Genomic DNA, 17,038 nt, shown 5'->3' on the forward strand with positions numbered 1-17,038 from the left:
ATAACAAATAACAAATTGTAATGCAATAAATAATTTTCAAAGTTTTTGCGTGCGCAGTCGGGTAAAAAAATTTTAATCACACCATAACGTTCGCCTGGTTGTCGTAGATTAAGTATAAAAATGTTTATTGTACAATTACTATCAATTAAACCATCAGTTTATGTGAACTTTTACTCAATATTCAGCCACGTAGCGAAGTTGTAACTGAACCCGCGGGTCGGTGTGAACCGCGCAGCTGTTCCGTTATTTATTTTTGCTCAACATAAAACTTGCTACTTGTAAACTTGCTACTTGTAACACCGAAACGCTTTCGGCGGTGCAATACCAACTCGGCGGGAGTTTGGAGTTTCAACACGTGTTTTGTGAAGGGAATAAAAAGGTTTCTTACGCTTTTAATATGGCGAGTAAATACACGCCTCGGAATACTTCTATTTTAAGACGTATTTTTTTGGGGTTTGATTATCAATTAGCGTATTGTTCGGTTCCTGTTGTCATTGAGTTTAACTTAAGTTTCATTCCCGTGCCTGAGAGAGCAAGTTTACGGTATATCTAACAACATGACTTCTACCAATCCTTTGTCTTACCCCACGCTAACTGGGGTGGGAAAAACATGTCAATCACTTTACATCTCATTCACTTTACACTTCATACAAGACTTTTTTCAGATGCTTCAGAGGTACATTATGTACTGTCTTTGAAACTTATCTGTGAAACCGAAAACCTACTCTGCCATCATTTTTAGTGACAGAATTCAGATTCAGCGCTAACATCACATGCAAAATTTAAATCAGGTGACTCTTGTCACTTTATTAGGTACGCGTTGCGTAGCGTAGGTACTATGCGCGTGTCGGTCTTTTATCTTCAATAGGGCTGCCGTAAGTTAGATTTTGAATTAGTTTGTATGGAAAATTAAATATGCTTCTTTTGATTTAATTTGTTTACAGGGTAATTCCTAATAAAATATACTTATGCACCCTTCAACTTTGTTTTATTGAACGGTCAGCGTTCGACAAGAACGTAAAACTATGAAAAGTATCTTAGAATAAAAAGCCCATATCTAACGCTCGACCCCGGAATGCAAGCAAATTTTATTTAAAAAAAGCCTTAAAATTGACTTCCTTATTTATTTCAGATTTTATTCAAAACAAAGCAAAAAGCCAACATCACGCGGTGTTCCCAGGCGGTAACCCATCCAAGTACTGAGACCGCACCCGATGTTGCTTACCTTTGGTGATCGAACGAGAACCGGTGTATTCAGCATGGTATGGACGTTGGCGACAGCTGGTTCGAATTACATAATCATAATATGAAAATCTGTCAGATAATATAAATACCCATCAACCGTAGCGTTAAACGTTTAACGCAACCTCGTTGGGAGACGCATTAGAAGTTTCACTTTAAAAACAAACATAAACAAAAATACACACTTTGACATATTTTGTAATATAATAATGGATGCACAAAGTCACTAGGTGCTAACAAACAAAACAACTTTGTGTTGGAAGTTTGGTATAAGTGTGTTTCCGCTTTACATCTCGAGAAGTTCTCACTGAATACTTTCAACTCTACTACACAATTGAAACTTAGTACGAAATTTTAGTGAGAACCGATTAGAAGTTAACTCAACACACGATCATAGTACCAATTCTACTAGTGTGTGTTAAGTTGTGTTGAGTTGAGTTAGTACATTGTTGCAATGCTGTGTTCCGGTCCAAAGAGCGTGGTTGCCGGTGTAAGTACTGGCACATGAGGGTTAACACCTACGCCTCAGGTTGAGAGATCGCTACTTAGCGATAAGGCCGCCTTTTGTATCCTGCTTCATTCTTCATGTGTTTGTTTTTTTTTTTTTGTTTCGTTTTTCTGAGTGGTGTGCAAATAAAGAGTATAAAAAAAAAAATGGACACGGGGCGGTAAGTTACAGGACGTGTTCCTTGCATACTCTGCGAATTGTTGCTCTGTTTATTACTATCTTCATATCAATTTCCTTTATATATATATATAATTACCATCCACTACAGGACACTCCTCCCACAGTAAGAAGGGGTTAAAGCCGTAGTCCACCACGCTGGCCCAGTTCGGATTGGTGGTCTCCACACACCTTTGAGAACATTATCGAGAACTCTCAGGCATGCAGATTTCCTCACGATGTTTTCCTTGACCGTTGAAAGTAATATTTTTAATGCTTAAAAACTTTGAAAAGTTAAGAGGTGCGTGCTGGGTCGAACTCGGCCCCTCGAAAGTGTAGTTGAGGTCCACTGGGCTATATCCACTTCGTAACCCGTGATCGCTTTCGAGTCGTGCAAACTTGTACTAAAGATACTGCATATTTGCATTTATTGTATCGTACAGAGTTTGATATGCATTGTTTGTCCGCGTGTTATGATAACAAATATTGTATGTATCTGCTCTTTATAAGAAAATGGTAATTGAAACAGTCTGTAATTGAAAACAGCTCAAAATGGACGCAACGACTTTGTTCATTCTATCCTTAGTTCTTACACCGGTTATTATAGTAAGTAAGAAGTGCACGACGAAGAACTTGCTTTAGAAGCTTTTTACTGTTTATAGTACTTAATACTTTTGTTTTAGTTTTGTTACTCTATGATCGTACACGGGAAGTCAACATCTAGGATGTTAATACTTTTCTGGTATAAAAAGTAGCCTATGGTACTCTCCGTCATTTCGACTAACGATATGCTTAAAACGCATTTATAATATTAGTAAGGAGGTATTTCGGGCCTTGACATGATTAAGTTTTGGGTTGGATTTTTGATTTAGATCAATAAAAAAATTATAATTTTGGTTCACTGCGGCAGCGACCCTGCTTTCTGAGTCCATGGGTGGCCGTGGGTTCGATTCCCAGAACTGGAAAATGTTTGTGTGACACAACTGGAACATGATTGTTTTTCAGTGTCTGGGTGTTTATCTGTATATTATACGTATTTATGTGTATTATATTCATTAAAATATTCAAATTCTAATAGTACCCGTAACACAAGCTACGCTTACTTTGGGGCGAGATGGCGATGTGCATTGTCTTAGTATATTTATTTATTTATTTGTTATAGGCTAATGATGAGTGTATCTCTTTATATTTTTTTCCTAGGAAGCATGGCAAAATTCAAGGTCGCTACGAGAACCGCGAGGTGATGTTCACCATCATTCCAAACGCCACATGCTTCCACGCGAAGTTCACGAAGCAAGACTTGACGCGAGGAAAAAGCGTCGAACAACCACGCAAAGGACCACGGAGCTAAGGAAAAAGGTGGGTGCTAAAGTATTACCAACATTATTATCATCATCGTCACATTAACCGATAGACGTCCACTGCTCGACATATGTAGGGAGTTCCAAATTCCACGGTTCTGTGCCGCTTGGATCCAGCGGCTACCTGCGACGCGCTTAATGTCGTCCGTCCACCTCGTTGGGGGTCGACCAACGCTGCGCTTACCAGTGTGGGACTGCCATTCTAGAATCCACATTCTAGTTTTCGCGTTAAGCATGTTTCGCTCCGAAACCGGAGCATCCTCAGGAGATGCCGTCTTTACATTAAATAATTGTTAATTAACAATTTTTCATAAAACGTCCGTATAACGATGAAGGAGTTATTAATGACACCTTACTGATTCTCCTGCTTATTGCAGAGTATAGCGAATTAAGCTTGATGTTGAATATGAATACAACTACTTTACAGCCGTCAGGACATCTGAGACCACTTCAAGAGGACGATATGGAAAATGACGAAGTTGTCTCAGTAGTTATTGGACCGCCAGCGATGCGGCCACAGTACGAAAGACTCAATAAACACACTCCGAAACCAACTAACTGTACCGTAGCTAACGACTCAACTCCTATATCAACAAACCTCGTCAAAAACCTGCTAGTTCAACTAGGCAGAGAGTTTTTAACTCACCAAGTGAACGAGGACTTTGTTTTTGGACAGTACATCGGTAACTCCATGAGGAATTTGACAAATGAGTTCCGGCTAAAAATGCAGCATGAAATTCTCGATTTGGTAGTGAAGTACCAGAAGTTGAGTCGCGGTGAATTAAATATGAGTGGTTTAATAAAGTCGCCACCACACGAAGAGATCAGTTCGCAGATCATAACCAGAGGTGTTAAAATGGAAAAGAGATTGAACGAAACGGATGAAGTGTGGCCAGACTTTACGAATTTAGCAAACATCGTCGGTTAGACTGGGAGAGCATAGCAATGGCTAATGTTGATAATCTCGGCATTTCTCGGTGGAATCTGCCTTCTAAACCGGTGATAGAGTAGAGAGTAGAGTATTTATTTACTATTAATACCTAATTTTAAGAACTTCGGTTGTATGGAAACCTGCATGCCTGAGAGTTTTCCATAATGTTCTCATAGGCGTGTGAAGTTTACCAATCTACACTTGGCCAGCGTGTTGGACTATAGCCTAGCCCTAAGCACCAGGCTATCAACGCTTCACCAGTGCGTGTCGTGCACAGCTAGTATATAAAGAATATTTGTATTTGTAATAGCAATTTTGTTTGCATTAAGCAATTCCCTAGTTTTGTATATTTAAAACCAATGTTTGTTCAAACGTTCAAACAATTTGTAGAGTTGGGGTCAGCGAATACATCGTCCAAATAGTTGAGCGAAAAGTTAACAAATGGGATCGCAGCTCGCATTGCACTAGCGGGGTCTGGCCCAAGTTGAAATACGATAGTTTACTGCCTTATAAAAGCGGTGCTAGCGCATTGGGTGGGAGCTTAAGTTCACTTTCGGGGGGCCGAGTTTGAATCTCAACCTCTAACTTATCTAAGTTATGTGCTTTTTATGTAATTAAACTATCACTCGCCTCAACGGTGAAGGATAACATCGTGAGGAAACCTGCATGCCTGAAAGTTCAATATAATGTTCTCAAAGGTGCGTGGAGTCTACCGATCCGCACTGGGCCAGCGTGGTGGACTACGGCTTTTACCCCTTCTCATTGTAGGAGGAGAGCCGCGCCCTGTAGTAGGCCGGTAATGGGTTGATATGACAAAACCGGGCTTTAAAGTGAGTATTCATGAGTTATTCCTAGTCGGTAATGGATCATTTCTTAGTGGTTTCATTTGCAGAATTGTCACAGTTTTTTACAAACAATGAGAAGAGGTTTAAGCCGTAGTCCACCAGGCTGGTCCAGTGCGGGCTGGTGGACTTCATAAACCTTTGAGAATATTATGGAGAACTTTCAGGTGTGCAGGTTTACTCACAATTTTTTCCTTCACCGTTGAAGCAAGTGATATTTGAATTACTTAAAACGCACATACCATAAAATTTGCTGATTTATTTATTCCCTTGCACCCATGCCTTAAAATATGCGTGACGCCTTTCAGGGCGTAGTTATAGTAATAGTATAGTAGAAGATAGATAGATAGATAGATAGAAAGTCTTTATTGCATATACAGAAAAAAAATCAAATTGAACAAAACAAAAGGCCAGACAACCTTTGTTTAATGAACCTACAGAAAACGAAGTACGGAAGAGTGAGAGATGCGTGCTAGGATTCGAACTCAGCTGCTCGGCCTTGTTATTTGTATTAAAGTCTAAATAAGCGATGACTGAGGTCGACATAAGTCGAGGTTAGAGTGCTTATAGTACGTACTAAGCAACGCAGTAGATTTTTTTGTCTTGCTTGCCACCCGCTGTCGCTTATACATTAGACTGTCCGCAGCTTTTCACGCACATTCAACAATTCAAGTGATTTATTTAGGCTCTAAACTAGAGCGTCCCTACAATGTTACCGCAGCGCGAAATTATGCTGCAAGCGCTGTTTGTTAAAAACTGTGACAATTCTGGCAATGTCCGCTAACAAATGAACCATTAAGAAATTGGAATAGCTCGTGAAGGCTCGCTATAAAGCTTAATGTATTATCGCGTGGAAAATGTGGAAATGTGCACACGACTCTGCCAACATCCGTATTATTTTAACAGATGGAAACTAAACACTGAACAACTTAACTTAATTAATTGTTATAAACAGCGTGCAATGTTTTTAAAATTATCTATGGTAGTTTACGTATTATTTTATGCATTTTTATTGTACGCCACAGAACACACAGTAGTCACTGAAATATAAACACAAAAGAGCAAGATAAGGGTTGTTTAAAATTATCTATGGTAGGTTACGTACCTTTTTATGCACTTTTTTGAATACAAAAGAACGAGAAGAAGAAGAAGAAGAAGAAAAAGTCTTTATTGCACATACAAATATAAAATCAGGTTAACAAAAAAAATAAAAAATAAAAACTATACATATGCACAAAGGCGGTCTTATCGCTTGGAGCGATCTCCTCCAGACAACCTTTGGTTGAAGAAACATATGAGAGAAAACGGGATAGTGCAATAATTAAATTGTGCTAATTATAAACATTACATACTAATACTACATATATATAGTAAAACATATATTTATATATTTACGAACGAGATAGAGGTGACTTATCGTTTCGCTACATAGCGATCTCTTTCAGACAAACAAAGGCGTAAAAGGATAAATTAAGTATAAACATGACATTAATCTATACTAATATTATAAAAGACTTTTTTCTTGGTTAATTTGTTTGTACCGATTAGCCTCCGAAAGTACGGTACCGAATTATTTCATCGCCAGAAGAAAGCAAAAATATCTCAAAGTAATTTATTAAAAACAAAAGTATGTGTACTTATGTGTACACATGCGTTAGAAGTTATACTTCTTTGGCGTAACAAGATAAAACTCTTTTCAAAAATTTTATCTTAAGCTATATCATTATGGGACCACAAAGTTTACTGAACATTAAAATTTCAGACTGTTGTACAATTGAATCAATTTAATGATTCTCCGGAATGAGCCCACAGACTTTGAAAATTGAAAGTGTATACTGTCAAACCTTTTTTGAAAACCTAAAATGTCGACTATAGCTAACTCAATTTAATGCAATCTCTCAAATAAACTATTCCTACGGGATACTTTCAAACAATGTTGTATGTCTTTTAAAATTTTGGGAACCGTTCGTTTCCTCGGGTAATGAGTAGACTATTTATCTAATAGCTCTATCTATAATTTTTATTATATATATACTCTATGGTTAGCATTTACCAGGCCTTGGCTTGTGAAAGAATTACCGTACGTTACCTTAATCTTTACTTTAGCTTCTTACCTGTATACATTAAGGTAAAAAGTTTTTTTTTTATATTATGACAAAAACAAACTGCTGCAGGCCCATGTAGCCTAAAACAATCTAAAACGATTTGTAATTAAAAAAATCACATCAAATTCTCGCCAAAAATGTTTTTATTCGGTTAGATTCTAAATTTATATCGCTGTTAAAAAAAGATAATAAAAAGTTAAGTCATTTAAATCATTTTATGAAGCGCCTTTTGGAGTTTCCTATTAAATCGTATATACGGCTAGGTTCTGTAGACGCAAGCAGGATTTCCATAACAATTTTAATCTCTTAGAACACAACAAACATCATGCGGATATTAGAACGTTCATACAAATATTTGCCATACATATTAAGTACACAAAATACACATTCTAATCCATGTTTCTTGTGGATTTTAACAAACAGTATCCCATTTAGTGAAGCTCGATTAATTTCAAAGGGTCTGATATATTGCGGGCGGTTTGGCTCGCAATGACGCTCAAAATATTCGTTCATATTAGCTAACATGTTAGCATACATTATGGTTATTTAATTATACATACCATATTTATTTGCCAAACCACGATGCAGCAAGATAATGTTTCATATAGTTTTTTATCTACATCGCTATCGAATGTTACAATTATGAATTTGATAACAATATTGAAAGTCTTCTCTTGAGTATTGCGCGGGATAATCTTATTTTGATCTCTAATTTGTCAATGTATAGTAGACATTCCATATTAAATAAAGAACAAGCAAAATTATACGACAGAGCTAAAGTTACTTCATTGTTCTTAAGGTAACTGAATTGAAATTCAAATCTTCATAAACTTAAACAAAAGTACGAAAAGGCAAAGGTCAATATGAATTCAACCTACCAGACATAGGTATGTTAAAAGTTTTTTTTTTTTTTTATTACACAAACTACAAAAAGTAGTATTCTTCGCATCCTGAAACTCACATGAGGTTATTTGGACGCTGTACATTCCTCTAAAATCTAATAAGTTTAAATATATACAATGTCATATTTCAACCGTTAAAAAGCAATACAGTATACAGCAGGTAGCACACTTATAAATCCAGAGTAAGTAATTCTGTACTGCAAGCCATCGCGTCGCCCATTATTAATAGTTATATTGGGTAACAATATTCGTTAGTAACAATAATGCAATCTCTTGCGGAATTGCGGAACAAAATGGCGAATTACATCCATATTTTTTCACAACTCCCTCAATATGGAAGGGCTTGACTCTTAAAATGATGTGTATTGAAAGTCGGGGGATTTTGTTACTTTTTAAATTTATATATTTTTCAATTCCACCTGAATGGAACACATTATGTCCGAAATAAATAATTCCCCGCGTCCCTAGTGAGGGAAAAGTAAATGATTGAATATTCACATACAGCAACTCGGACATGCAAAAGTTTGCTGTAAATTCCTGCACTCGTTTGGGTTGTGTACCGAAATAAATCTGAAAATATTTTATACTCAGCAAATATTATAGTATTAGAGCTGGCGTTTAATTTTGAGGAAGTACTTGGATACATTTAGGAATTTATAATATTGAAATTGGATATGGTCTGGAATTCAACTGTGCTTAGTTACCACCAGACCGGTAGAGACATTGAGCCAAGCTATAAGCTCGAAAATTTATGTAGAAATTGAAAAGAATAATAAAATATATATTGCCACGCCATAAGGTTAGAGCAGCTTCCTCATAAATTAATCGTCATTTCACCACGCATTATTAGCTTAAAAAACCAAGATAACTTTTTATCATACAAAAAATATCTTCATTATATCTTATGCATAAACCCACAGCCAGCTGATGGGCTGGCAGGTCTAGGTACTGATGCAAGTTAATAAATAAATAGATAAATATACTAGGATAACACACACATTGCCATCTAGCCCCAAAGTAAGCGTAGTATTTGTTTTTATGAATGATATACATAAATACTTATAGAATACGTATAAACACCCAGACACTGAAAAACATTATTGTTCATCACACAAACATTTTCCAGTTGTGGGAATCGAACCCACGGCCTTGGACGCAGAAAGCGGGGTCACTGCCCAACCGGCTGTCGAAATACAACTTTTTTTAGTTGATAGTAACAAAAAACTTTTCAGCTTATTTGAAGTGATTTAGAGAGAGTTACTGTAAACATGAATAGGCAAATACGGCAGTACTCACTGTATTGATCGCTAAAATTTGAGAACTGATTTATAGATCGTTAATCCATCAAAAATGTAATATTAACATTATAGACGGTACAACATGTAATAGTACAGGAATTATTTAAATTTTAACTTTTTATAAACTATGTTGAAAAATATTGCCACTTGATCTCCAGCTATAATTTTATCCGGCAAACACAAACTAACTCCCTGAATGGTAACACATTGCGCAGCTCTGCAAAGTTTTCAAAATATCGAAACTATAAATAACAAAAATAACGAACCACAGTTCGGTGGTGCGGTTAAAAACAGTTTTGTATCAATATGAGTTTTTTTTTATTTCGAAATTTAAATTGCTTAATTTATGGCTCTTCTTGTTAAGGTATTGATTAAATTTTGGCTCGCATTGCATTAAATTTGGCTTATCGTAACTATTGCGACTATCAGACCGATCGCATAAAAAAAATGTAACAGTTTACTTTCGGTTTAGTATCTGAAAATACTTACACATAGAATTTAAATTTATTGCAAAACCTTATAAAAGTTCGTAAAATATTATAAAAGTTCGTACAATGTTCGTTTTATGGTTTTGTAAAGTAATATGATTATAGTCGTAAAAATATAATAGGCCCGTTTTGACATTTGTCATCGCGACGTAACTAGTTATGGAACCATAAGACTCTGTACTCGATACTCACGATAAATCAATTCAAGTTTGTATCAGTACTTGATTGATATTATTATGTATTGTAAAGTGTTCGTTCGTTCAAAGTATTCCTTTAACTCCACAACCAATACGCGTGACTGGCTGTTGATTATACGTCGACTTTTCAACATGTTGAAACAGAGTTAGTACTATATAACAACAAACACAAAAATCGAGTCAAATCACTATGTTTAAATTAATGTCCAAAATAGAAAAGCCATAGTTAACGTAATAGTAAACGGGCGCACAGTCAACTTTACAAGATGAGGAACGAAAAACTGCGCAGTGCGCGCGGGGACGCTTCAGTCATGTGCCGCTTGGTCAGACACATCAACTCAGACTCATTATTTAGAACCCATTTTGAGAACCAAGCTTATTCTTTGCAGTAAAGATAACTACACCATATTTAATTTCGATATTCAGTAAAAAAATGGTTACAGCTCTAGTATAAAAAAAAAAAAGACTGAGAACGTAACTGTTTTCGGAACGTTTCGCAACAATTATAAATTGCATGCTACTATGAAGTAAGCGCAAAAAGAATACTCGCGATATATTCTTTCATATTATTTAACGTCCCAAAAAAATTTACGTATTTTTTAAAACACTGTATGTAATTGATTTTAATTTTTTTGTTTCTTTCAGTTTCGTTCCAAGTTACATTCTATGGTCTTGCACAAATGTCAAAACGGGCCTATTACATTTTTCCGACTATAGTATAGGTATCTAGAGTCCGAAATTAGATTCAAGTTTTATTAAATAGTGCACAAACACATTTCATATTTGACGGCCGATTGGCGCAGTGGGCAGCGACCCTGCCTTATGAGTCCGAGGCCGTGGGTTGATTCCCACAACTGGCAAATGTTTGTGTAATGAACAAGAATGTTTTTCAGTGTCTGGGTGTTTATATTTATTTTATAAGCATTTATGAAAATTTAATAATATTTTTTTTTTAATCTAAGTAAGTATTTATTTTTTTATTTACTAGGGAAATAATAATAACAAACTAAAATTAATGTTTACAATAAATATAAGCCTTCTAACTGTTCACTTATGGGCATGTAACCCAAAATGCTAGCGGTATTGCCCGTTTGAATTGCTAGACTTAGCCGTTGGGCTAAATAAGCGCCAGCTCTTGGGTCACCAGACGTAAGGACCAATGTTTGCGACACGATGTTAATAAGATTTTCGTGTCCGAAGACCAAGGGCCAACTGTCTCAAACGCAAGCGCCGCAAAAACGTAGTCAATACAAATAACGGAGTATTTACTGCGCTTAAGCATTTGAGCAGATTCGGCAGCTGCTGCCGCTTTTTGGGACGTACTCGGCAAGTGAGAAGCTGCCAACGTATCAACGCAGGTCGCATCCCACACCAGCGCACGCCCCATCGACCACGGTACTATAGTCATACCGCCTGGTCTTTTGCCTTCATCCCTGAACAAACCGAGAGGTTGTTATGTATATTATTCTTAAAAAAATATTCAAATTCAAATTCAAATTCAAAATTCATTTATTTCAAGTAGGCCTAATATAAGCACTTTTGAAACGTCAAGTCTGTCTGTTTGTAGTGATTCTACCACCGGTTCGGAAGGCAGATTCTACCGAGAAGAAGCCGGCAAGAAACTCAGCAGTTGCTCTTTTCCAACATCAACAATTTACATTTTGCATTTTAACATTCATTTTTCTATCTTGTGAGAGCTGAAAGCGGAGCCGGATGCTTCCAAGCAACCTTGTCATTAAAAAATTCATTAATTGTATAGTAACCTCGCTGTAATAAATGTGTTTTAACAAATTCTTTAAACTTGTGCATTGGCAGGTCCAAAATCACCTTAGGAATCATATTATAAAAGCGTATACTCAATCCCACAAACGATCCCTGTACCTTACGCAGACGATATGCAGATGACACTAATTTATGACCATTTCTTGTAAGTCGACTGTTTATCAGTCATCTTAGCACCCATAACACAAGCTACGCTTACTTTGGGATTATATATTTAGTATACTGTGCACTACTGAATAAACTACTGAGTTTTAGTAAGGATATGTCTACACACGGTATATTGAAGAGTACGTCATAATATTATGAGAGGTTGCAATATGTAGAGCTTAGAGCTTAAATAAACCGTCTCGGGCCAGCAGAGTCACGTATTCTTGCCATGGCTAGGTACTCGCTTACTTTATAGTAAGTGTCGTTCTACGGAACTATTCTGGAAAACCTCGGCGTAGCGAGAGGTTCTTTTGATTTTTTTTAGAAGGTTTAAGCATGAATACGGCCTTAACTGATGGATTTTTTCCAAGGTTTTTGTATTAGGTTAAAATTTTACTTATTTGACGGCCGAGTGGCGCAGTGGGCAGCGACCCTGCTTTCTGAGTCCAAGGCCGTGGGTTCGATTCCCACAACTGGAAAATGTTGGTGTGATGAACATGAATGTTTTTCAGTGTCTGGGTGTTTATCTGTATGTTATAAGTATTTATGTGTATTACATTCATAAAAAAATATTCATCAGCTATCTCAGTACCCATAACACAAGCTACGCTTACTTTGGGGCTAGATGGCGATGTATGTATTGTCGTAGTATATTTATTTATTTATTATTATTATACAACAATTTTACTTACTTTTTTTAAGTACTTACTTGTTTACTTTAAACTGTTAAATATGTACTGTTTGTGTTAGTTTTAGTTTCATTTGTTCTCTTTTACAATTCATTTAATTATTTTTTTTAATTTTTTCATTAAAATGTACTCTAGTTAGAGTAATAACGCAACGGGCGTCGCGGTTGTTTGCTCAGTCTATGCTTAGCGCTGATTTTCAGTCTGCACCAGTATCTGGTGCAGACTGAAAATCAGCGCTGAGCATTGTTGCTAATGCAAAGCATAAGGCTGAGTTTGCGGTCATTTGCCATATTGTTAATCTGAATTGATAAACATTTCGTTCATAATCTTGTATTATCAATAGTGTATGGCAATAAAGGATTTTTATTATTATTATTATTCTCAAATGCAAGAGGTTTCTAGCGTCTGGAAGTACCTACTATAAATGGTTCAATAAATGTTTTTTCATTCTCGTAGGAATGCTCTGGTTTTCTGCGATTAATACAGGTACAGGGATCATTTGTGGGATTGAGTATACGCTTTTATAATATGATTCCTAAGGTGATTTTGGACCTGCCAATGCACAAGTTTAAAGAATTTGTTAAAACACACTTATTACAGCGAGGTTACTATACAATTGATGAATTTTTTAATGACAAGGTTGCTTGGAAGCTTCCGGCTCCGCTTTCAGCTCACACAAGATAGAAAAATGAATGTTAAAATGCAAAATGTAAATTGTTGATGTTGGAAAAGAGCAACTGCTGAGTTTCTTGCCGGCTTCTTCTCGGTAGAATCTGCCTTCCGAACCGGTGGTAGAATCACTACAAACAGACAGACTTGACGTTTCAAAAGTGCTTATATTAGGCCTACTTGAAATAAATAAATTTTGAATTTTGAAAAAATAAATTTTGAATTTTGTTTGAATTTAATAGCTCTATTTAAATATGATTACGTCCATAATCCTCTTCTGTCTCAAGAATACAAATGCTATTGTACATACCGGAGGAATGCTTCAACCTGTTCTTGCACCACCAATCGTTCAATCGAGCCCTTATTTTTTGAGATGTAGCCAAAAAACCTGAATATATGAAAATAAGTAAGTATAGAGGTAAGAAAGTATTGATATTTTTTTTCCAGCACCCAAATATTTTGTTATTTGGCTCCATAAACGCAAAGTGTTTAATAAGATCTGAAATAAATCCACTTATCTCGTCTCGCTTTGATCCGTTAAAAAGTTGATGCGGACTCAGAATCAGGTTAACATCCTTATTTAAAATGAAACAAGATTAGGCACATTTCTCGAACGCGCCTCCGAGTATTTCCCTGTTCTTGGCATTATAATTGTACAATCATAAGAAATTTGGGGAAAAATTAAGTAAAACTGAGCTTTTATTTTATTTAACCGCATTTCTATTGTATTTATATGTTTATTTCTGTAACTATTAATGTCGTATTCCATAAATGTGTATTGATTGAATGCTTAAGACAACATGTATTGATGGCGATATATGGCTATATGCATGGCAGCCGATTGGCGCAGTGGGCAGCGACCCTGCTTTCTGAGTCCAAGGCCGTGGGTTCGATTCTCACAGCTGGAAAACGTTTGTGTGATGAACATGCATGTGTTTGGTGAACCAGCGTACGTGAGGAGCTATTGAAAATTATTATATGCGTTTAATGCTTTAAGTTAGAGCATATAAAATCTCATGTACCGCAAAGCACAGCAGGAAATGTGTCTGTTTGTATGTTAGTTACAGATGTTTGGAGTTTAGCAACCACGAAATAAATAAATCTACTACAACACACATCGCCATCCAGATCCAAAGTAAGCATAGCTTGTGACATGGGTACTAAGCTCATAAATATACCATACCTACAATAATACATATAATATAAAGATAAACACCCAGACACTGAAAAACATTCATGTTCATCAAATAAACAATAACCAATTGTGGGAATCGAACCCACGTACTTGGACTCGGAGCAGGGCCTGCAGCTGCACACTGCGCTATTCGGCTTTCAAAACGATTTTGATAAAGCTTGGCACAAATATAGCTTGCATCCTGAAAATGAGCATAGTACACTTACTCTCCAGATAATCACATGGGATTCGTTTAAAGGGTATTTAAAAAAAACCTTTGTAAACCGATCGTAGCGACATTTTTATAAAGACCCCATTATTGATAGCATCCTGTTGACGGATATACTTTGTGTCCCGGTAAAACTATATACTAATATACTACTAAATATACTAAGACAATACACACATCGCCATCTAGCCCCAAAGTAAGCGTAGCTTGTGTTATGGGTACTAAGATAGCTGTTGAATATTTTTATGAATATAATACATATAAATACTTATAATATACAGAGAAACACTCAGACACTGAAAAACAATCATGTTCATAACACAAACATTTTCCAGTTGTGGGAATCGAACCCACGGCCTAGGACTCAGAAAGCAGGGTCGCTGCCCACTGCGCCAATCGGCCGTCGAACGAACGAAAACGAACGTTATCCCCGGTTTTTTTTAAATTCCTCTACAATTTATCCCTTAACTGCAATCTCACCTGGTGGTAACCTAACCTGTTACGGAGCATGCTAATCGGTTACTACCCGACATCGCACCGGAACACTAAATCGTTTAGCGTCACGTCTTTGTCGGTAGGGTGGTAACTAGCCACGGCCCAAGCCTCCCACCAGACAAAATTCAGAAATAATGTATTCCCAAATTGCCCCTGTCCGGAATCAAACCTGGAACTACTTAAATTCACAGTGCTCAGCGTTGTGCAAGGGAAGTCGTCGAAATCAATTACAATATTTTTGGTAAATCGGATTGAAAACGTAACGTCGATTAAAAACGTTAAATCGACAGCTAGAAACCAGAATAGTGCTTCAAATGCAGCATTAAATAGATGCATCGTGATATTTACGACATCAGAGATACTATAACCGAAGCTTACATAAACTCGCTTTTACGATGGCAGACGTAAATCCGTACTGGCAATGCGGTGCAAATCATGCTTCGTTTATCTATTATTCTAATTATGAAATGAAATTTAAGTAAGAGGTGCACAGTAGTGAGCGACTAGGATATAAGTAAAACTGAGCTCACTAGTTCATTCCCCTGACAGAATCGATTTGGGAATTGAGAATTTTTGAATTTTCATTAGTCTACTTAAACAATGCTTTTTTCGTGTCCGTCCCGAGGATCAGTGCGATCTGCTAGGGAGAATATTCTCAGAATCATGAAATGTAACTCTCAAGTTACTTGGTACCCTTCAAAAAATGCTGCAACGAATGCACTCAAAATCCCTAGCAATTTTCAAAAGCCGTGTTAGGCATCACTCCTTGACAATATAATTATGTTGTTTGTATATGCATATATGTATCTGTAGAATATATAAATATTTATGATTGTATAAATATAGATATATATTTAATCTCTTAATATTTATTATATTAGTTATTAATAGTATGTACTTTAGTGTTTAAATTTATGTATTGTTTTGTTGTAATTGCGATTTCCCGTCTCGCATGAATACTCCTATCGTTTAGGTAACCTGTAAGGGATCGCTTTTAGTTATAAGTCCGCCTATTGACCTCTTAAGTTTTATGAATATTCTTAATTTATCCTATACTTCGCAATAAAGATGTTTAAATAAAATAAATAAATAGTCTATGGTGGGAGGTTTCGGTCTTATGCCCTAGGGAATTTTTTTTTGAATACTAGCTGTTGCCCGCGACTTCGTCTGCGTTTGATTTTGTATTTTTAAAGCATTCAGTATCGCTAAGCCTTAAATTAGTATAGTAGTATTATATATATATAACATGTGACTGTCAATTAATTATAGAAAATTATTTGCAATAAAATAAAATTGCGACTATAATTAAAAATCTAAACTATCCTATCTCTTAAGTTGGAACAGACTGCTCACGGTGTGCCAATTTAATTTAAAATCGTTTAAGTAGTTTAGGAGTCCATCGCGGACAAACATCGTGACAAGAGATTTATATATATTAAGATTATAACTTATAGCCCTACGAGACAGTTAAAAGTTGAGCGTTGTTCTAATCATTACTTAATTAGTCAAATTTTTTTTTTCTTTTTTTTTAATAGTTGTAAGGATAAGGTAATGACCCACATGGTAAGTAGATAATCTACGCTTATGAACGGAGCAACCCTTAGCAGGGCAAGGAAACACGTCCTGAAAGTTCCACCATGTGTCCGTCAACCTGAGGTTGCTGTTAAGCCTCTTGGGCCTGTAACCACACCTTTCAGGATGTGTTCCATCCGACTTGGTGCTTGGTGGACAATGCGACTTGGTGGCAGAAACTGGTATGGCAATAGTACTTCTCCAGTCGAGCATTGTCACTAAAAGCTCTACGACCAGTGGCGTGCACTCCA

The 17,038-nt window shown here is 36.3% G+C and overlaps 1 protein-coding gene and 1 pseudogene across 1 annotated transcript; one reads left to right on the plus strand and one right to left on the minus strand.

The window, feature by feature from the left end:
* Positions 1 to 1,155: 1,155 nt before the first annotated feature.
* On the minus strand, positions 1,156 to 1,276 carry LOC120629667 (annotated as a pseudogene).
* A 1,174-nt stretch (positions 1,277 to 2,450) lies between these two features.
* On the plus strand, positions 2,451 to 4,238 carry LOC120629516. Its single transcript, XM_039898465.1, has 3 exons — positions 2,451 to 2,512; positions 3,107 to 3,265; positions 3,695 to 4,238. The coding sequence occupies exons 1-3, from the start codon at positions 2,459 to 2,461 to the stop codon at positions 4,193 to 4,195; spliced, it is 714 nt and encodes a 237-aa protein (XP_039754399.1). The 5' UTR covers positions 2,451 to 2,458; the 3' UTR covers positions 4,196 to 4,238.
* Positions 4,239 to 17,038: the final 12,800 nt, after the last annotated feature.

The sequence above is a fragment of the Pararge aegeria genome, chromosome 14 (genome assembly GCF_905163445.1).
Source record: "Pararge aegeria chromosome 14, ilParAegt1.1, whole genome shotgun sequence".
Classification (NCBI taxonomy): domain Eukaryota; kingdom Metazoa; phylum Arthropoda; class Insecta; order Lepidoptera; family Nymphalidae; genus Pararge; species Pararge aegeria.